The sequence below is a fragment of the Oryzias latipes genome, chromosome 2 (genome assembly GCF_002234675.1).
Source record: "Oryzias latipes chromosome 2, ASM223467v1".
In the NCBI taxonomy this organism is placed as follows: Eukaryota; Metazoa; Chordata; class Actinopteri; order Beloniformes; family Adrianichthyidae; genus Oryzias; species Oryzias latipes.
The window spans coordinates 4,140,614-4,163,955 of NC_019860.2; the positions used below are offsets into that span (position 1 = coordinate 4,140,614).

At 39.4% G+C, this 23,342-nt stretch overlaps 1 protein-coding gene across 5 annotated transcripts in view; it reads left to right on the forward strand.

Annotated features, from left to right (window-relative positions):
* The window catches only part of LOC101172625 (oocyte zinc finger protein XlCOF6-like), a 185,082-nt gene that overhangs the window by 143,597 nt on the left and 18,143 nt on the right, over positions 1 to 23,342 (forward strand). Inside the window, exons 1-3 of one of the 5 annotated variants that reach the window (XM_023962254.1) lie at positions 8,350 to 8,900; positions 16,123 to 16,452; positions 16,616 to 17,236. In XM_023962254.1, the coding sequence (XP_023818022.1) occupies positions 8,756 to 8,900; positions 16,123 to 16,452; positions 16,616 to 16,866 (726 nt within the window). In that variant the 5' untranslated portion in view covers positions 8,350 to 8,755 and the 3' untranslated portion in view covers positions 16,867 to 17,236. Of the gene's footprint in view, positions 8,901 to 16,122; positions 16,453 to 16,615; positions 17,237 to 23,342 lie in introns of those variants that run through there. The other 4 variants (XM_023962227.1, XM_023962238.1, XM_023962258.1 and 1 more) reach the window with 4 other exon arrangements.

Sequence of the window (23,342 nt, forward strand, 5' to 3'; positions counted from 1 at the left end):
TATGCTTTCAAAGACTTTTTTTCAGCTGGTTTTTGTGCTTTTTCCAACAATATTCCCACTTAAAGCCAGAATAATTTGTTGATATGGATTGCTCAATTCTGTTGAGTGTGAGACCTTCAGACACACTCAAAAATTGCATTGTTCTGTCTCTTCCATCAAATGTGCCGTCAACTATCTGGTCAAGTTCAGCAGCAGTCCTGGTCATGAAGGTCCTTCAAGGACAGATGTACCTTCAGGCAGAGCAACAACACCACAGAAATCAAATCCTGACAAAAATGTTTTTCATCCTTCAAAAGATAGAAAAAAATAAATCTCTTAGAAAGTCCTTTTTTCTGAGTGTTTAGCAGCATCCAAACATGCTCCATTCCTACAGATCATCCAGGACAACATTCCAGTCTTCTTCTAGCTACAGTCACTGAGTTGAGACTTTGGACCTTGAGTCCAACGGTCTTCTTCCTGCTGAGTCAGCAAAGTTTCAGTCTCTTGCTTCTTTTGTTTCATCAGTGAGTCTTTATGGAAGAGCTTAGTTCAGGTTTAGAAAAGAAATGTTTGACAAACTGATCAAAAACAGACTTAAGAGAGCCTGGAAAAGCTCTGCAGCTGTGTTCAGATTTTCTTCATCAATTAAATTGATGAAGGACGATTGATCAGGAAGATTTTCTGTGCTAAAGTTTCTTCACAGGGTTCTGTCTAATTTACCTCTGCTGTGAGAAAATTCTTCATTTTTTTTATAAGTTTTCATGAATCAGCAACTTTTTGTTTAATCTTCATCCTCTGTGAAATATCTGCAGAAGGTTTAAACTTACTTCATTCACTTGATTTTATGATGAATAAGTTCAAATGTGATGAAGATTTTCCTATGGGTATTTATTTTTATTTATTTATTTTTACCCATAAATCAAAGCGATCTTCGATTCTCAGTGAATAATTCCCCTTTGAATGTGGTCATGTCATTTAAAAAATGCATTTCACAATTTAGGATTCAAGATGAAGAAAAATAATTAAAGCTGACATTTTTTGGATCAAAGCTTTCAATCAAAGCAAAATCAATTGGATTTTGAATTGTCATCTTTTTTTGGTTTCATAATTCAAGTGAAACTTTATTTTCCAAATGTTAGTTCAATCTGCATTTCTACCATGCATTTTGAAAATGTTTTTAGTCGTTAATAATTCATGATGGTAAATGACATTTCAGTTCCTTGTCAGTTTTGACTTGATTTTTAATTCATTTCAAATATTTGACACTTTAATTTACCTTCATGTTTTTGAGTCACCCCTCCCCCCCAAAAAACAAACAAACAAAAAAAACTAAATAGTGAAAATGTCATCTGTCAGTCTGTCATCAGGGCGGGTCCCGCCTGACTGAATTTACCAAGTTCCTGGACCTCCAGTTGCATCACTGCTCCTGAACACACTTTCCCGTCTGATTTCAGGTTGAGGGACTGCAGTTTGACAGAGATCAGCTGTGAAGAACAACCCGTCTAATCTGACAAAACTGGACCTGAGCGAGAACAACCTACTGGATTGAGCAAGATGAACCTGCAGGATTCAGCAGTTCTTCCTCTGTGTGGTTTTCTAGAGGGTCCAGACTGCAGACTGCAGACTCTGAGGTCAGACTCCATGTTTCAGTTGTGTTCAGATCAATATGACGACAAAGTTGTGTTGACACTAAAATGTAAAAGGAGGTATGAAGTTCCAGAGCCTGGGGGCAGAGCAGCTGAAACCTGTGCTCCCCATAACGAGGCGTGCAGTGGGGACATCCGGCTGGGTGTGGCTCAAATATTTCAGATCTTTTTCATAGAGCCACACCCACCCGGATGTGGGTCTATGAACAAGATCTGAAACATTTGAGGGGGCAAGGTTGTAGATGGATTTAAAAGTCAGAAGAAGTATTTTGTATGTAATTCAGTGTGTGATTAGGAGTCAATGGAGCTGCAGCAGAACAGGTGTGATGTGTTGGATGGAAGGTGTTTGAGTGATAATTCTATCAGCTGAGTTTATAACATATTGTAAATTTTGTAGAGGTTTTTCTGGTAAACCAAAAAGAAGGGAGTTGCAGTAATCCAAGACTGTGCACCTGGACGTCTGTGGAATGAGGACTGAGGGAAGGGCGAAGTTCAGAGTTAAAGACGTGTAAAAAAGAGAATCCTGAAGGTTTCCGTGCAGACATGAAGTCACTCAGAGTGCGTCTGAATGTTGGAGGATCCAGAAGAAACCAGGAGCTCATGGAGGTGGTTCTGTTGGAGCAGAGAGCAGAACTCTGATCCCAGTTTCAGGAACAATGCAGGCTCATGTTCTGGACTGAAGAGTTCTCCTGAAATGTTCTGTTCAGACTTCTTCAGGATCACATCTGTGTGTGAATGTGGAGGTTTGTCTGAACCAAGCTGCAGCTCACTTTGAAGCTCCTTCAGGCTCACACAGCAACAATGACAAAGACTGAAGCTGCTGTGCTGCCCTCTAGTGGCAAACATGGGATCTGCAGCACACATTTCTGCATTTCTGCCTGATCAGCATGAAGAATGAGGATATTTGGTGTTTAATACAGTTTCAAGATCAAAAACATAACAGCTCCATGAAAAAGAAAGATCTCAGTCGTGACTTTGAATATGAAGAACATCTAAAGATTGTTGTTGACTGAAAATGAAAAACATTCATGTCTCTGATTATAAACCACAATTTATTCAATAAAGTAGAAACTATTTCTGTTAGAAAATGTTTCTAATGAAAATGAAATGTTTGCTTGAATGTCCAGGAGGGGCCAAGATGTGAACAACAACAACCTGCAAGGAAGAAAAGAAAGAATGCTGGCTTTCTGTTAGACATTAACACTATCAGACATGGAAAAAGCAGAAAGGCTTAAAATAAAAACAGCTACAGTTCATCTTTTTACAAAACTACATGAGATATTTAACTAGTCATTATGATGGAAAGCAAAAACAAAAAGAGTAAAATAAAAAGATTAAGTGCTTATTTTGTCTCAACCTGAAATGATCAGTGATTTATTTTAAACTTTTCCAAAAAGTTTTTTTAACTGAAAAAGTATTTGAATAAGACACAGAATCAAGACACAGATTTTTACCAATTACCGTCCAATTTCCCTTTTGCCTCAGCTTTCTAAAATATTGGAGAAACTATTTAATTCGAGATTACTTAATTTTATAGAGAAAAATAATTTGCTAATTAACAGTCAATATGGATTTCGACAAGGAAGATCTACATCACTTGCCATAATTGAACTTGTTGAAGAGATTACTAATTGTATTGAAAAAATAAATTCATCATTGGAATTTTTAAAGACCTGCAGAAAGCCTTTGATACGATTGACCATCATATTTTAATGAATAAATCGGTAGAGTATGAAATCAGAGGATTGACACAAAACTGGTTAAAGAGCTATCTGGAAGATAGAAAACAGTTTTTACAAATTGGTAATTATAAATCGAAAAATAGGAAAATCATTTGCGGTGTACCTCAAGGTTCAATTCTTGGACCAACCCTGTTTCTACTTTATATTAATGATAAATGTAAATTATCACAAATTATGAAATTCATACTATTTGCAGATGATACCAACATTCTTTGTTCAGGGGAGAATTTAGAGAAACTTCTAAGTGACATAACTCAAGAAATTTACAAGTTAAAATATTGGTTTGGTAGGAATAAGCTATCTTTGAATCTGAAAAAGACTAAATTTATGTTATTTAGGAGACAGTGTAAGGAACTGCCAGTGCAAATTATTATCAATAATACAGCTATTGAGAAAGCGCAAAAACCTGTGTTTTTGGGTGTAATTATTGATGATAAGCTTTGTTGCAAACCTCAAACACAGTAGCTCGACGCTTAATCAATACGCCTTATTTATTTTGTATCACTCCTTCATAATGGCATATTTGCATTACTGTATTGAAGTTCGGGGAAATTGTTACAAAACAAATCTGCATCCTTTAGTTATACTCCAAAAGCGAGCCATCAGATTAGTTCACAATTTAAATATAATGAGCACACCAATTTACTTTTTCTTAACACATTTTATTTAAAATTACAGTGTTTGGTTGATTTTAAAACTGCTCAAATCATGTATAAAGTATCAATAAATTCTCTGCCATTTAATATTCAAACTTTGTTTCAAAGCCGAGATGCGGTAAATAAATACAACCTGAGAGGAACCAATAGATTTTATCAAGCTAAGGTAAGGACAACTCTAAAATCCATATGCATCTCAGTGAAGGGTGTCACACTATGGAACAACTTACCGGAGGATATGAAAACTTGTAAAAGTCTTGTCCAGTTTAAATGTTTCTTTAAAAGATACATAATGAATAAGTACCATGAAGCAATGTAACGATGATCAAAAGGCTTAGGAATACAGTGGGGCTATGGTATACCTGTTATACATGCATGTTTCACATCTATAAGTTAGAGGGTTTATTTATTTATTTTCTCTATTGAATCTCCATAAGCTATGGGAGAGGGAAAGGAAGAAAAAGACAAAAAAAAAATACATACATAAAGGTCGAAAAAAAAGGAAGGAAGGGGGGGAAATTGAAGGAGGAGGAGAAGGAAAAGACAAAAGAACATGTGTTTATATATGCTTACTTGTGTTGTTGGTATGTCTTGGTTTGTTCTTGTTTCTTTTTCAGATGAGGTTTTCTGTTATTTCTTCCCTTTTTTATTTTCTCTTTTGCGTGGGTGTGGTCGGAGTGTTTGGGCACGTTTGTCTGTCTTTGTCTTGTGTATGTAGTGTGTTAACGTTATATTGTGAAATGTTACATTTTGTTGTTGTCTGTTATGAGTGGTGTTGAGTGGGGGATTGGATTCTTATGAGCATAAGCTTCTTCCAATCCCCTTTCAAATCAAATTTTCAAAGTCTTGTATTGACTTATTTTATTTTCTGCAATTTTTGTTTTGATTCAAAATAGACAATTGAAAAAACCTTTGCAGAATGTCGAAACATGTTTGCATTCCAAAGACCTTTAATTTTTTTCACTTTCCTTTTATTGAGTTACATCTCAGTTTTTTACTTTTTAAATTAGTTAATCTAATTTGACTGGAATTCAGGAAACTTCTCTATTGTGTTTTCACTGTCATGTGAATTTCAAAAATGTTTGATTGCCTTTGTTATTGACTACAGTTTAATGTTTATTTTTATTCTTTTAACACTTTTTATACTGTTTGTTTGTTAATTCTCTTAGAAACAGTTTTTTAGTCTTTTTGCCTTTGAATCCACTTTATTCAATGTTAGTTCTTTGTTCACTAAAGACATTTCTCTATCCATTTTTGTAGTTTAAGAATACAATGAACAAATGTGATGAGGTTTATTTCGTCTCCAAAGCGTTTTGCAGTCAAATCTATGCATTGTAATGAGATACAGTGTGATGACGTCACAACAGCTCTAACAAAGTTTCCACGAAAATGTACTTTGTTGAGCGCAGCTCCGATCTTTCATCCGTGTGGTGGATAGATGAAGAAGACTCCGGGACAGGATCAACTTTAGCCTCCTCTAGGCATATTACTAGTCATTGAGCACGGAACAAAAACGTCTCCCTTGTATATATTTTTTTCCACATATTTTTTTTTACTTTTTTGTATAAAACTGAAGTACAATACAAAACACAATTTTACAAAATAAATTTCAGATATGCCAGGGGAGTATTCATATATACATGTTACATAAAAACATTCAGGTTTCTGCAACTTTCATACAGACATACAGCTTATGATTAAGAGTCTTGGAGATGTTACCAATATACATTTCAATTTGTTTGATTAAAACAGGGAAAAAATAGAAGATGAAGAAAATTTACATTTATGAATGTAAAATTTGCCAATAATAATAATAAGATTATTTATGAGTTTTTTATTTGAGTCCAGGTTTTTATTGTGAAAGCAAAAAACGATATATTCAAACTTCAGAGTAAAGTTGGGGTGAATGTGATTTCTAATAAATTGTAAACACCTTTTCCAAAGATTTCTAATAATAGTACAATTCCAAAAAAAAGTCTCCCTTGTACATTTTTTATTTTTTTATTTTATTTTTTTTATTTTTTATTTATAGAACACAATACAAAACAATACCAGAACATTTACATAAAAATTACAAAATATGGCGAATACAAAAGAGAATACTATAATTGGAAAGGAAGCCAAAAGAAGAAAAATTCTTATCAATATGCAAACATAAACCTATTTATATTCATAATCATAGAGAAATCAGGGAAAAGTATAACATAAGAGAACAACAATGTCAGAGTTGGATAGTGTTGCAAAAAGCAGGGGGATACAAAATATAAATAAACTGTCTTAGACATCAGGAATATCACTCAGGGTGTCATAAATTGTTATGGCTTTAGGTGAGTCGATTAACTTTATAGATTTTAAGTATAAATTGACCTCATTATTAAAGAAGCTAAAGCTGGGGTGGCATTTCTGTAACCTATTTTTGTGTATAAAAAACTTGGCTAAACATAACACAGTATTGATACATACATTATTTACATTGTTGTGTATTGACAGGCCAAAGATTATGACTTCTTTGGAAAAGAAGTCCATGATGAATGGAAATTTATGTCTTAACCATTTGTAAACATCCAACCAAAACACTTGTACAACATCACACAGGAAAAATATGTGGTCGATGTCTTCAACAGCAGTTTGGCAGAAGGAACAGCTGTTGTCATCAATGTTGAAACGTAATCTAAGTAGTTCTTTGGAAGGATAGATATCATTCATAATCTTGAAGTGTGTTTCTTTAACTTTTGGGGGAATAGGAAGTTTCATGAAATCGGTTCTTAATTTAGTAACAACATTTTGTTCAAATTTCTGCAGTATATTATTTTTGTTTTGTCGACCAGGAAAAAACCTTTCAATGAACCAATTTCTGATAAATGAGTTATTACATTTTCTGTCCATTAGAGGGCATCCTTCAATTGACAATGTGGCTAACTGTGGTTTTATCTTTAAATGTGTCATTGTGTTCCTTGTTAGAAATACAAATTGTCGAGGAAGAGAATTGCGTACTTTCAAAAATTCTGAAATAGGAGGATTAAAGTTATGTTTTAAACAAAATTGCTCATAATCTAATAAATTTCCCTCCGTATCCATCAGATCAGACACCGACCAGACTCCTCTGTCAAACCATTCAGCACAAAACAAAGATTTGTTTCTGTGGAGGATGTATCTGTTGTTCCAAATGATATTTGAGTGTGGCGAGAAATTATGCACATACAAGATTTTCCAGTATAGTAGAATTTGTTTGTGGAACTCTGATAATGCTATAGGGAGCTTATTAATGTCAAAATCACTAATAAGCACCAACTTTAACCCGCCTAATTTGTTAAATAAATAATTTGGGATACAAAACCAGAAGGATTGGTTGTGTTTGATCCACGATTTCAACCAGTTTATTTTCAGGGTTCCGTTAAGACAGTCAAAATCAATAACTTTGAGACCCCCATCCTTAAATTCTTTGACCATATAGTTTTTTTTCATGTAATGAGGCTTGTTTCTCCAAATAAAGTTAAACGTCATTTGGTTGATGGATTTTATCATTTTGTTTGGGATGGCATTAGAGTAAGAGGGATAAATACATCTAGACAAACCCTCCATCTTTGTCAGATAGATCCGACCCAGCAGCGATATATCTCTTTGGAGCCACATATTCAACCTCGTCTTACATTCATCAAGTTTTTCACCCACATTCCTTGATTGGCTTATTTTTTGGTCTTTGTTGATATAGATGCCCAAGTATTTAATTTCTGATTTAATGGGGATATGATTGATTTCTTTTAAGGGTGTGTCATGAATAGCCAACAGTTCACATTTCTTTAAGTTTAAGTTTAACCCTGATGCTTTGGAAAAGTGTTTGACTTTTTCAATAGCTGCTTTAATTTGATGCTCATCTTTTAAAAACAGTGTTGTGTCGTCTGCTAACTGGCTAATAATGATCTCTGTGCCCAAGACATTTAACTTTTTGATCTCACTACAATTCTTAATATAAATGGCCAACATTTCAGTAGCTAATAAGAACAGATATGGAGAGATGGGACAACCTTGAGGGATTCCTACATCGACTTTGAAACTTGGGGTGGTGCCATTAGGAAGGATGTCTCCCTTGTACATCATAGTTCATTTATTTAGCGAGTGATGTCATCAACCCTCGACACAGAGATACAACAATGACTCATGGGAACAGAAGTGACTCATGGGAAATGGAGTAGAAAGAGTAAGAGTGAACATACATTCAACTCTTAACATACTTTTTTTTATTTTTTTTTTCCTTATTATTTCCTGAATTAAAACTGTTTTAAGAAACATTGGACGAATATTGAACCATACTAAGGTCCAGTTAAGCAGGTTCTATGTTTCTTTTTCAATAAAGTTTCTGCATCTGACCCGGAAGTAAACCTCACGTGGCGCTAACAGTTAGCTTGTTAGCAGGCTAACAGCGTTAGCTTGTGTTGAGAAGACGGCTTTGTTTTCTTGGGACGTTTATGAGGTTTTTGGACAGAAAGGACGATACGTGGTTCGTGTGGGAACTCCTAGCATTTTCCAAAGTGTCGTAAATGAGTGAAGAAGTTTTTTTTAAATTGAAAAAGACATTGAGGTTAACAGTTTGAGACAATTGTGTTGAACGGAAAGACAACGTGGATTGCTGTGAATGTGATTTGTGAGACTAGCAGATGATCGATGATCGGAGCTGCAGTGAAGAGGACGGCGGTGTTTGTGGGAGTTGGAGCTGAAGATCGGAGCAGGAACCATGTCTTCAGAACCTCAGGAAGGTTCTGTCAGAGAACAACTTTCTGCTGCTGAAGGAACCATCGTCCAGAACGAGGAGGAGCTCTGTCGTCAGCGCAGACTGCTGGATATCAGCTGGAACCCGCAGCTTCAGCTACACATCGCAGGTTTGTTCACTGCATCCACCTGCAGACAAATAGATCCATGAACGTTCTTGTTTTGTTTTCCTCGTCTGAGCTGCGATCTGGATCCAAACTGTGCAGTTGGATAGCACCAATGTTGCTGCCATTTTAGATCTTACCTATTAAACCATGAACATCATCTAATGTTTATAATATTTCTATTAAATCTACAGTTGCATTCCTTGAAAAGCATATAACTAAAGATTCAAGACTCAAGAAGTTTTATTGCCAAATTTTGTGTAGTTACACAGAGTAGGAATTTGCTTCGGTGCCAGTGTGCAACATAAAACAGAAGAACAGTAAGCGACAAAAATTTTACTAAATGGTCAGAAGAACAATAAATAAATAAATAGAGTAAGTAGTGCAAACAGTGCCAAAAACAGTGCAAACTGAGAATGATCAAGGTGCAGGTAGTGGGCTGGTGACTGACTGGACATTGAAGTGAAGTTTGGGGGGGGGGGGGGGGGTTAAAGGGTGTTCAAGAGTCTGACTGCAGAGGGAAAGAAACTGTTCTTATGTCTTGAGGTTCTGGTCCTGATGGACCTTAGCCTCCTGCCTGAAGGGATTAGTTCCAGTAGGTGATGTCCATGGTGAGAAGGGTCGGCAGCTATCCGGCTTGCACGTCCCCGGGTTCTGGAGACATATAGTACCTGGACAGATGGGAGGCCGCAGCCGATCACCTTCTCTACTGAGCGTACAATACGCTGCAGACTGTTAATGTACCTGGTTGTGGCTCCAGCGTACCTCACAGTGATGGAGGAGGTGATGATGGATTCAATGATGGCCGTGTAGAACTGCACCATCATTCGGGCCGGCAGCTCGGCTATCTTCAACTGCCGCAGGTAGTACATCCTCTGCTGAACCTTTTTGAGCAGAGAGCTGATGGACGGCTCCCACTTGAGGTCCTGCGTGATGGTGGTGCCGAGGAAACGGACAAAGTCCACTATGGTGATGGTAAAGTTCGTCAGGGTGAGAGGGGATAAAGACAAAACAGACCTGGAAAAACTGAAATATTAACAATACAAACAAGAGAAATGTACCTCTCTGGGCACAGAGATTTATCAATTTTTGGTAGGGATCACGTCACCAAAATTGAAAGCGTATAAAGATACATATATATCCAAGCTATTATATAGATGTCCCTAGACAAACCATTAAATCTATTGATCGAATCAATTTTGACTTCATAAGTAAGCGACAAACGCACTATATTAAACAAGATATTCTAACTAAAAATACGAAGATGGAGGCCTACAAGCTATAGAATTTAACAGCACCTTAAAATAAACATTTTATATAATTTCTTAAAAATCCAAACAAGATTTGGTTTACTATTCCTAATAAAATATTTTTCAACCTAAGAAGAATCCAACTTTTTATTCATTAAAAAACTACCACCCATTCAACTCTCATCCTTTCATCAGCAAGTTCTCCTGTATTAGAAACTCATTTATAAACACAATTATAGTCCACTTAACACTCCTTTATGGAACTGCCAATACATAACTTTTAGAAACGAATCATTTGGCTCCAAAATGGTTAAGAAAAGGATTTGGGTCCATAATGAATCTATTTCATTCCATGAACGCGTTTAAATTGACGGCTAGTATGGTGATACGCAAAGGACTGATTTTATGGTTTGTAGAACCAATCAGACCAATGCAGAAGACATAGGGGCGTGACTACACCTGAGCCAAAATGACAACTTCAATATCAGACCGAGTTCTTGTGCCAATATATGATTCCGCTGAATTTGTTTCCCCTGTCACAGCACGATTTCTGGCATTGTTGAATTGTTTTGTACCAATCATATCTTGCCCCAAAATGCGTTAAAAGAAAGTACAGTCAGGAGCATAAATATTTGGACCGAGACACATTCTTTCTAATTTTGTTTCCGCACATTACAGCAATGAATTTAAAATAAAATAACTCTGATGCCATTGAAGTGCAGACTTTCAGCTTTTATTCCATGGGTTGAACAAAAAAATTGCATAATAATGTGAAAAACTAAAGCATTTTTTAAACACAATCCCTGCATTCCATAACATGAAATGAAGGTTTTCATCGCATCTTCAGTTGTACTTCAATTGGTTGAAGCCAAAATGAATTCACACTGCAAGAAAAACTACTACCGTAATTTTCGGACTATAAACTGCTACTTTTGTCCTGCGCTCACAGCCCTGCGGCTTATTCAATGACACGGCTAATCTATGGATTTACTTGGCGGCTGCCATGAACGTACTTTCGAACTCAGAGCATGGGTTGAATATTCTATCCAACTCCAAGCAATAAGCCATTTGTTTTTCAACACACCTCTTAGCAGCCAAACAGCATGGACTTATCTTCAGGTCTTAGAGACTTCAGTCATGGTTCAACAAAAAGAAACATGCATGCCTGGCCGCATCCCAGAATCCTTTGGTGCCATTAGACCCAACGTGCACGTGATCGCCACTACAATATGATGCAGCTTTCAAGTTAAAAGCAACCGTTAAAAGCAGCGTGAAAAATCCACCAAAATCCAGAGAGAACACTAGCCCATCTATTAGCAGCTCCGTAATATATGAGATGATCTTTTAAACATGCTTTTATTATTGTTATGTTATGGTTATTATGAAGCGCCTGTTTGCGCAACTTTTTATTTTTAATCTGTGTGGTCAGTGCTTTTTTGTGGCAGAATGAAGCCGGAAGATAGGTTAGGAGAAGGCTAACATGCGCTAACAACAACATTTAGCCTTTAATGAACATGAATCGATGCGGGAAATGTCGCAATCTGCAGCTTGGCTGCACATAAATATGTGGGAATAACAGCCTTTATTTTGTCGGGACACGACTGGGAACACAAATTGACGTGCTCATTTTAACGGTTTCTATGGACTGAGCGGAATTTTGCATTGAAAAGCTCACAGCCTCCGTGTGAGCTGGAGACATGTTCTCCTGCTGCTCGTTCACATAGAGTTGCAGGACAGATGGCAGTCTGATGGCTCCTACACGTAACAACGCGTCCGCCCCTCATCCACAAAACATACCGTATTAAGTCCGATTGCTCTGCACAGACACGATTTGCTCCGTCCACCGGCGCAATGGGGATGAAGCGCTACTCCCTGGAGCCACCCTGGCCAGGCGTGTCGGAGAAGATAGGAAGGAGACAGGGAGCCCGCTTGGCGAGCGCGGAGTGCAGAGGTGTCCAACTACCCCTTGCTGCAGCTTGCAGAATTGCACAACATAGTGGAATGCTGAAACGCTGAGGAATGTGAACACGCTGTGGAATGTTAACCCCCACAAGTTTCCATGTGCAATATTGCCACCTGCCGGTTTTTCCTTAACGTGAAGGGGGGGGGGGTTGTCTAAGGGCAGGAATATCAGTTTAGTTTAGTCTGTTTTGTTAAAGTATAGTATTATCCTAATGCATTCTATGTATTCATGATCCATTATTATATGTTTACCTTACAATTACCGGTATGAAGCCCATTGAGACGTCTGTAGTTCGAATTTGCGCTAAATAAAAAAAATATTTAATTGAATTAGAGAATTTATACAGTGATTGCTGTCTTCTTATGCCTTTTACAAGTTTCTGCGTTTGTACGTGAAAAAAAACGAACAAAAGTTTTCAATTTTGAAAAGTCGAAGGATTTGAAGGACCAAAAGTCATACCAGGCATTAGACCAAGGAGTTGAACATTTTAATAGTTGAATGGTAAAAATAGGTGAAAAATTGTAGCCGTAAGACGGCAAAAAGAAAAAATAAAGAGAAACAGGAAAACAGCATTCAACAGCATGCCCCTTACTTGAACTCAATTATTTTGGATTACTGGAGTTATAGGGGAAACTATTAATTAGAGCTGTGACGGTGTCGGATTTTTCATAACTGCGGTGATGAACCACCAGGGGGCGTGGTGTCGCAGACTGCAGACACTTTGTCACCTTTCCGCTGGCCATGAAGCCTGAGACCCATGGAGACGCAGGGCAATAGGCCTTTATTCATCGAAATCTAACAGTGCGCGTTCATGTTCGGTGTTACAGAGTGAAGGAGAACAATAACCCGCCCCTAACACAAAATCCTTTGGTGGGCAGCCGTGTCTCGCACTTAAGAACGCACGCAGCTTATAACAGAAATGAATACAATGGAAATTAATAATTAGAACGCAGTAAATTTGTCATATTTCCTTGCAAGACAGAAACATTGGTTGTAGAATGAGGATGTGTGCTTCTGAAAGCGCCCGCCTGTGTGTCTGTAAAGGGAGCCGCGTGTCACGTGCAGCGCAGAGCGCGCGCCGACAACAGAGTGACAGGCGCTGTGGGAGAGAAGGAGAGAATAGTTTGAAGGAAAGAAGGAAAGTCTGAACACAGGACTGGCAGAAAAAGGAAATTATCAGCAAAGACAAATGTGTTTAATGTTTTTATTATTGTTCCAATCACGCACCATATGCTGAACTTTAAAAAAAACGGGAAAATAAGTGCGGTGATGCAGTGATCGTCACAGCCCTACTATTAATACATTTTGTGTTAGGTCAATTAAATGTTGATACATTCTTTTAAAATAAATATATTTAAATAAAACAAACAGAATTTTATAGTGTTACATGAAAGAGGGGCTTGAATCATTTTTTGAGTGATACATAAAAAAAATTGCACCATTCAAATTTTCCCTCTGTTCTCTTTCTTCCTTATACAATTACCAATGACACAAAATGTGCTCCACTGATTCTTCCCCTGTCCTGCAATCACAACTGCACTGACGAAGGTGAATCAAATGCACGGGCTCAACGTGGGCGGGGTTAACATTCCACAGCAAACGGGCTCAATGTGGGTGGGGTTAACATTCCACAGCGTGTTCACATTCCTCAGCGTTCCAGCATTCCACCATGTTGAGCAATTCTGCAGGCTGCACAACAGTGTTTGTTGTGGAAGGAAACTTCTGACTCACGCCCTGCGCTGAGGCGCTCGCTTTTCAGTCGCCGCTGCTTTATATTACTGGTGTGTTTTTTTAACCAGCCCCGTTACTATCATAATGCTGCCGCGACACAAGCGGAAGGAAAGCTGTTCTTCCGTTCGCCCCTCAATCCACTGTTGCTCCTTGCTCATTCTTAAACAGGTACAACAGTGTGGCGAGCCGGGGGTTAGACCCGCCTTTAGCCCCTAAGACTCATGGGAAATGGGGAATCACGAATGTAAATTTCCTCATCATAAATGAGGGATGTAATGTTGTTTATATGGTTACTGTTTGAAATTTTATGTATGATACCTAGATTGTCAATAAGTAAAAAAAAAACTAAAATAAAAACAAAACAAAACACATAACTGAGGGACTTGTGAACAGAATAGAGGTCCATGCTGTTTGGCAGATGTGGGTGTATTCAAACACATGAGCCTCACACAAAGCTGTCTCCTCCCACAATGTCCTAATGAATTGCACTCAGTCTGGTAGTCAGGACGTGATTTGTCAGGCTGACCATGTTGTGTAATGCATGCTGCTTGTACTCTGACGCGGCTTGTGTATGTACAAAAGAAGTTAAACACGTGAAAATGGATGGGTGCGGCTTGTATTCAGGTGCGCTCTATAATCCGGAAATTACGGTACATCTAGTATTTTGTATGAGCAGCATGATTTTTAAGGACAGCACCAAGACTTTATATTAAGTTCATGATAGCTGTTTTTTTTAAATTGTTTTTATACTCTTATCTCATTGTTTACATATTCCTATGTCATTGATTTTTATACTTTTATGACATTGTTTTCATCTAATACTTTTTATGTCATTTTTCTTATACCTGTTTGAGTGTTCTGTTAAGTCTTTTATATGTTTTGTGTACTTTTTTGGCAAATGGACCTTGAGTCTGTAATAAAGCTTATCTATCTATCTAACTTCTAGGTATGGAATGAACAAGTTGGCGCCTAACATCAATCTTTTTCCATTTCTCAAGCATAACTTATCTTAGAGTCTGGATGCTGGATGGAGAGTGATGCTCAACTTGTTCTTCAAAATTCCACACAGGTGTTGGATTAGGTTCAGATCAGGAGACATACTTAGTTATTCAATCACCTTCACCCTGTTCTTCAGAAATGCAACAGTGGCTTTAGAAGTGTGTTTTGGATCATTGTTGTGTTGGAAAAGCCCTCCACGACCAAGTGGATGAAGTGATGGCAGGATCTTCTCCTCCAGTATAGAGCAGTATATTGTTTAGTTCATGATTCCATCAATGAAATGCAGCTCACCCACACCAGCAGTACTCTTGCAGCCCCACATGATGACACTGCCACCACCATGTTTCACTGTAGGCACCAGGTATTTTTCTTTGATATCCTCCCCTTTGCAATACCATACAGTTTTAAAACCATTGGTTCCAAAAATCTTCCTTAGGATCTTTATCTCATTATTCCAGAGTCTTGGGTCCCAGTAGTCTTCATCTTTTTCAGCATGGGCCCTAGCAAATCCTTGGCGTGCTTTTTTGTGTATAGGCTTTAGGAGAGGCTTCCTACATGGACGATAACCATGCATACCCTTCATCTGTAGTGTGCGCCGTATGGTGTCATGGGAACTAGTCACTCCAGTTTTGCTTTTTACTGTGTTAGCTAACTGCAGTGAACCTGCATGGCGATTTTCTTCAACCCTTCTCATCAGAAGATGCTCCTGTCCTGATGACAGCATGGACGTCTCTGTAAAATGGTTGCACTTCCATCTGTCTTACATTTTTGGATCACTTTTGCTGTAATATTTTGACTGATATGTAAAGCTTTGCTGATCTTCTTTCAGTCTTCACCTTTTTTGTGCAAAGAAATGATTTCCTTTCTCAGATTTTGTGACATATATTTTCCACGGGGAGCCATTGCTGACAGCATGAAATGGGACAGGCTTTTCTTTGTTAAGAAATGCCCTTTTCTAGTCACCTGTGTGCTAGACGCCTCATAAATGCATCATTTGACTCACTTGTGGTTAAATCCCTGTTAATTAGATTCTGTAGTCTTAAGTTTGGGATTTTTCCTAAGAATATGACTAGGATTAACTCATTTTTCCAACATGGGCTTGAATTAATTTGTTAGAAAAATCTTGCCCCAAAATGCTGGCAAGAGTATATATTTATTTGAATTAGTCTCTTCCGATCGTCCAGACTCCTCAGGCATTTTCCCCAATGATCACAGAGTTTATTGGTGCTCGACAAAAGTCCTGGAAATGTATAAAAGGCTCCTTGTTGTGTTTGTGTCCCTGCAGTCCTCCCCCAGCATTGGACGACTGAAGAAGAAGATCTCTGCAACCAGCAGATGAACTTCATAGTGGAACAAGAGGAACTAGAACCTCCACAAATTAAAGAGGAACAGGAGAAACTACAACCTCCACAGATTAAAGAGGAACCAGAGGAACCAGAACCTCCACAGATTAAAGAGGAACCAGAGGAACTCTGCATCAGTCAGGATGAAGAAGGAAATCAACATGAAGAATCAACATCAACTACAAATGAAGAGACAGACCCACAGAATAGAGATCAGAGGAAGAGAAGAGACAGAAGTCATGTCCAAAGTCTGGACAGCTCTCACACATCAGGTCAGTGTGACTCTGAGCTTCATCTCCACACTATCGTTATGTTCACTTCAACGGTTCTATCTTGAGCCTCTTGAGTTTGTAGTTTAGTTCCTTTCACCATATTTCTCTATCAAATCCAAAATTCATCTAAACCTCTTTGATGTCTCCGTGTCTCCAATTCCAGACATTTGGACAGATTCTATTTCCAAAACTACATTCCAAGCTAAAACCCAAAGACAGGGTCCTGCTCATGGATCTGCAGACAGAAAAGATTCAAACCTGAACACATCAGTGAAAAACTGCTTAGTGTCAGAATTGTTCTCCATCTTTTTTTTGATTCTTCCTCCAGTGCAGCTTCATCTTCATCAAACTGCTCCTCATTGGTGGGTGGAAACACAACAGGGAGGTTTTTCTGTGTCCAGTTCAGCTCCATGAATGTTCAGGCTGTTTAATGTCAGTGATTTCAGTTTAGAAAAACTGCATCTCTGCTGAGATTTGCTTCACTTCCATAAGAACCTCAGCAGCCTCAGGATCATTTTGTTGATGGTTTGTCTGTGGAATGACATTTCATACTCATAGCTTCAGTGGAGATCAAGAGTCTGGAACCTTTAACACTAAAAGAACCATTTGATCCAGTTTCTTCCAGATCAAAACCCAACAAGAGCCACAAAGTTCCCTTTCACTGTTTAGGAAAATACTTTTTATTTCTGTTTTTCTGGCTATTAAGTCAATCATTTATAAAATGTAGCTTTTAAATATTTACAACAATAAAATATGACAGTGTTATAGAGCTGTCATGCCATTAGTTTCCGTGCAATTAATCATTCATTCATCTTCTTAACCATTTTATTCCCTTTCGGGGTCACGGGGTTGCCGGAGCCTATCCCGGCCACTTGGGCGTAGGCAAGGGATACCCTGGACTGGTCGCCAGTCTGTCGCAGGGTAGAATATCCTCAATCACACATCCATTCACTCTCACACTCACACCTATGGACAATTTTAGAGTTTTCAATCAACCTATGTAGCATGTTTTTAATTAATCATTACTTGTTATTAAGAACTAATGAATCTATTTTTCTATTAATCTCTTCGGACAATGAGCTTTTTCCCCTATAGGGTCATAAGGGGTCCATTCACGCTGCGCTGTTATTGTGACCCTGCCTACAGTGAGAGTAAAAAGTGTTTGATTCCTTGCTGATCCATGCTGCCTTGAGGTCATTCACTAACTCCCGCTGTGTGGTTGCAGGCTGATTTCTCACTGTTCTCATGATCATTGCCACCCGATGCGGTTAAATCTTCTGTGGAGAACCAGACCAAGGTCTATTGATGGTCATGTTTAGGGCTGCACGATATGAGCAAAACTTGCGATATGCGATATTAGTGATCAATATTGCGATAACGATATAATTTGCGGTATATAAACAAATAGCGAAACAACCAAAAACATCATTACCATTTCATTGCAACAGGTTAAAAATAATAATCCAAATGACCCTCGTTGACGTAGGAGGAAAACATCTGACATGAAAGGCTCATCTGATTGGTCAACAACATGAAAGTGTCCGTCCAATTGGTTCAAATGCATAAATGGATTTATTTGATTTGTTAAATGCTTCAAGCTGCATAGGATTGTTTTAGCACATTTAAGGTAACCATTTTTGCGATTTTTGCTGACTTTTGCGATATGGATATTGCACTAGGGTTGGGCGATGTCCCTTAAATTGGCTGTTGACGATGTTTGCTGTCAACCATCGGGATGGACGATGACATCGTCGGGGGGGGGGGGTATTTTTACATTTTTCGTTCTTATATAACTGCTATTCGTTTTTTTGCTTTTTTTCATTTTATTTCCCAACTAATAACTAATACGTGATGATCCAGTATAAACTGAGGGAAGTGACTTTAAAAAAAAAAGTAACAAACAAAATAGAAAGAAGTAGTCCGCTCCCGCACTTCACTAGTCAAGTGGACCGGCGGAGTGCGGACTAACAGCTTTGTGTTTGATGGGGGGGGGTACATGAGCGGTATGTGTGGGAGATTTAAGACTGCGATCCGTCCCACAGCTCTAGGGGTACAAGCAACCGAACTCAGAACCGGGTCTAATAGTGTGTGTCTGAGCACAGCTCGGATCGTCAGCACACACAGCGGTTTGAGCTTCAAAGCAGAAATGTCGCTCAGTCCTTAGAAAACATTCAAACAATCAGGCGGATTTGTGTTTCCAGTCGTGTCCCGACTAAATAAAGGCTGATGTTATTCTTACATGTTTACGTGCAGCCAGCAAGCAGCACCACCCAAAGCTAATGTTGTTAGCCCGTGTTAGCATACTGCTAATCTTGGCTTCGTTCAGAAAAAGCACTGACCACACAGATTAAAATTCAAATGATGAGCGAACAGGTGTTTCATAATAACCGTAACATTATTAAAGGCACGTTTAGAAGATCGTCTCGTATATTACCGAGCTGACATGTCAATGTATATAGCCGCTCGGCGCTGTTTAACATTGTTTTGTATTGAATTGTTACATTCAATAAAGTTTGAAAAAAAAAGATGCTCGGCGGAATTTATATCCTTCCTTTTTTCAAACCCTACTGCGCATGTGCGAATGATTTATTCCGACGGAAAGTGTGACCTTAGTGAACGTTTTTATATTCTGAAAACATTTTTCTGGGCCCATGGACACGGTTGGATTCTAATCCGACCATTGATCCCATCAAGATATTTTGTACATGTAACCGCGGCTTATGGTGTCGACGCGCAACGTGGCGGGGGCGTGGCATCACGATGGTGGTCTCTCCATCGGGATGTCAGTCACCCATCACGATGGACGATGATATCGTCCATCGGCACAACCCTATATTGCACTGCTTGATATTGCGATAACGATAAATTTGCGGTATATTGTTCAGGCCTAGTCATGTTATATTTTGAACCAATAGTTGTTACTTTAATATCCAGCATCTTGTAAAGGTTTTTGTAGCCCATTTCAGATTTGTGCAGGTCAACAATCCTGTCTCTGAGGTCATAAGAGAGTTCTTTGGTCTTACCCATGTTGGAGAGTTTAGAATCTGTCTGATTCTGTGTACAGGTGTCTGTGATACAGGTGATTAGTAAGAACATGTGTCTTCATTTCAGGTAATAATTTGATTTGGAGTGTCTAACTGGTCTGTGAAACCCAGAGTTCCCAATGCTTACCAGATGATCAAATACTTACTTCCCTCAATGAAGTACTAATAAATTAATATAAATCCTTTAAAGTTATTTTCCTGATTTTCCTTTTGATATTCTGCCTCTCCATGTTAGAATACATATACCATTAAAAGTATAGAATGATCATGTCTTCATTAGTGGGTAATCCAACTAAATCAATACGGGATCAAATACTTTTTACTCTCACTCAGGGCTCCAGACTAACTTTTTTCACTAGGAGCACAGTGGCCCCCAACTGAAAATTTTAGGGGCACAACCATAAAATTTAGGGGCGCATACCGTAAATCAACATGCTAACCAAATCTACTAATTTCCACTGTATTACTATTAATAAATACTTTAATAATAGATGCAAAAATTACAATGTGCCGTTTCAAATTCAGTGTCACATTTTATTCTGCACTTTTGAAAATGCAACAAGGTAAACAGACAAAAGCATCGCTGTCATGGCAGTACAAATAAGTAAAGAAAACGGATGGAAATGTATGTTGGTGACACCAAAAGTGTGTTTGAGATCACCCAGGTGGACTCAACGCTGCACAGATCACCTGGTGTGTGACGTATATTTTTGTTTTTGCTCCAACATCTCCTGTCAATCAAAACAAAAATATCACGAGTAAGGGGTGGGAGCAAGGCCCCAACCTGAGCGAACACAGCTGGAAATTTAGTACTGCACTGACTGAAAGCTGCCCTGATGACTACAAAACAATGCATTATGGGACATGTGTCCTGATGTTTTTTGTAGTTCAGTGATCAATCAAAATAATTGAAAATACCAATTGATTAAAAAAAGGCTACATACATTACAAAACATTTAAATAAGTATAAAATATATAATAACAGGTCATACTGAGGGAGAGAGGAATATTAAAACTAAATTGAATGGTAAGGACAACTCCAACTTCCTGTTGTCCTTCATTCGCGCCCCCCCGCCGCCTGGTCTCCCCAACGATCCAGGTGCGGTGCTGGATCATCTACACATCTATCGATGCATTTTCCCCACGGGTTTTCAGTGTCTAAAACTAAATCTTGTCACTCGCACATATTTTAAGTTCAAGCCCCATTAGCTGTCACGCGTGGAGGTGTGGGACATTTATTCTCTTCAGCTGACCTGACTCCCGCAGGAGCGGTGAGATGCCCTAACAGCCGTGCATAATACATTTGTGGTCGGAGGTGACACGCCGCCGCGCGCTTAACCAAAACCCTAAACCTTCCTCCGGGTCTGTGCGACCCAGAGAAATGTTCAGCACGGACTGCATGTATTTAGAAAATTACGAGCCAAAAAATACGTTTAAAGGAAAGTAAGGAACTCCTTAATGTGGTCCGGGGAGGGAGGGGGCTGTCAGGTGTCCTGCTTTCAAGCCCTGTCATTGTCACGCCCCCAAGAGTAATTTACCCCACTGTGATTGGTTGGTCAGCTCCGCGCACGACAATGAAAAAGTGTCTTTCATACAAACTGGCGGGCCGAATTAAAATTGAACTTTCATATTAAGGCGGGCGCCGCAAAATATCATCTTGGGGGCCGCGAGTTTGAGACCCCTGCTGTACACTCTGGCCCTGGTACACTAGCTGCAGGTCGGAAAAACGAATCAATAGTTCACTTACTCATAGCTCAGACGCACATATCAGGTTGTGATGATATTTGTCATCACATATATTTGGCTGTGCGCGCACGAATATCTCTAGGCCCCTCCCCCTAGGCATCACGCGAATGTGTGCTCGCGTTTCATGAGTATGTGCGCGAGTGTGTGTGTCTGGCTGCGTGCGTGTGCGCTCGCGTCTCATTGATTATTTCTTTGATCATCGACGTGCCCCTTCTGCGTTAAATGTATTAAAAATACGGAGGGTGGGGGAGGCAAATTTACTGGTCGCACATGTGCGACTGGATGTAAAATTTAGTCGCACACTCCCAAATTTTGGTTGCAAAATGCGGGGCAAGCAGCCTTCTTGGGGTTCACTGCTAGGAGCACCTGTCTGACGTCATGCTCCTGTACAGTGAGTGGAGGTGTACAGGGGCCAGGAGGGGTTGGGGAAAGAAGTTGGTTGGATGGGTGTTTTTAGGAGGATTTGTAGCGGTTAAGCAGTTTAGCTCCTCTGCTCGTGTAGCATCTGGAGCTACTGTGGACACATCTCCGTTCGCATCCTTAGGTCTGCTTTGGCTGTTTGGTTACGCTTTTCAAGTCAGCTTTGGCAGCTCTGTATAGTGCCACGTCCCCTGACCTGAAGGTAATGTCTCAAGTTCTAAAAAGACAGCCAACTTGGCTAGTCGTCCAATGTTTCTCGTTTGGAAAAACCCTGATGGTTTTGTCCACAGTCACATTCCTTATGCAGAACAGTATATACTCCAACATTGTTCCGGTGACTGTCTCCAGCTCCTAATGGTGGAATAAGTCCACCAAATAAGGGAGTCTAAGCCCCGCCTCTCTACTTGTTTGTCGCTTCCCCCGCGTGCCCCCCCCCCCCCCCCCCCCCCCCCCCCCCCCCCCCCCACAGCGTGTTCACAGACAGTGCAACATGCGGTCATCCGAGCAGCAAGGTGACAGGATGGTAGGGGCTCCCTTGACGCAAACTTAACTAATTTTGCGCGGAAAAGAGTGTTCTTAGTGTAGGGAGATAAAAGGATTTTCGTGGGGGGCGCTCACATGTCCCCTACGAGATCGCCACTGACTGTGTGGGAGAGTTCTATTCATTGAAAAATTAATCAGAGTGGTAACTACATCTGGTATCTTTAAATCATCGTCTTTATATTTATACTTTTTAGTAATACTTGATTTAAGTTGCTGATATTCCAAGAAGTTATTTATTCCATGTTTGTCTTGAAGTTCCTGGGGAGTTATGAATCTTCTATCAATAATTACGTGCTCTAGTTGTTTTATGCCCCCTGCTTGCCAAGCTGGGAAGTGAATCGTTTTTTTGTTTATAAGGATGTCCGGGTTGTTCCAGATGGGTGTCATTTTGCACGGTTGAATTGATGATTTTGATAGATAGATAGATAGATAGATAGATAGATAGATAGATAGATAGATAGATAGACAACTTTATTTATCCATTTGGGAGGTTCCTGCATGGAAATTGACATCTCCATCGCATACAGCACTGGTTGACATACATATAGTAAAAAGGAAAAAGCAGCACAGTGACTAGAAAAATTCAAACAGTATATACAAAAAAAGGTCATTCAGGCCCTTTCCCTTTCCTTTTCCGTCTTTCTCCCCCCTCCTAAGTGGAGGTTAAAGACTTTGATGGCACGGGGGAAAAAGGAGTTCCTCAGTCTATTTGTCCTGCACCTTGGGAGGAGCAGCCTCTTGCTGAAGGTGCTTCTCTGGCTACTGATGGTCGTGTGCAGAGGGTGGGTGGTATTGTCCAGGATACCTGTCAGTTTTTTCAGTGTCCTTCTCTCTGCCACAGTAGCCAGAGGGTCCAGCCTTGTGCCAACCACAGAGCCAGCCCGCCTGATCAGCTTCTCCAGCCTGGAGAAGTCTGTCTTTGAGGTGCTCCCCCCCCAGCACACCACAGCGTAGGTTATTACACTGGCGACCACAGACTGATAGAAGATCCCCAGGAGCTTCTTGCAGATGTTGAAGGATCTTAACCTCCTCAAGAAGTACATCCTGCTCTGGGCCTTCTTGTACAGCTGCCCCGTGTTGCTCGCCCAGTCCAGCTTGTTGTCCAGCCACAGCCCAAGATATTTATAGGTCTGCATG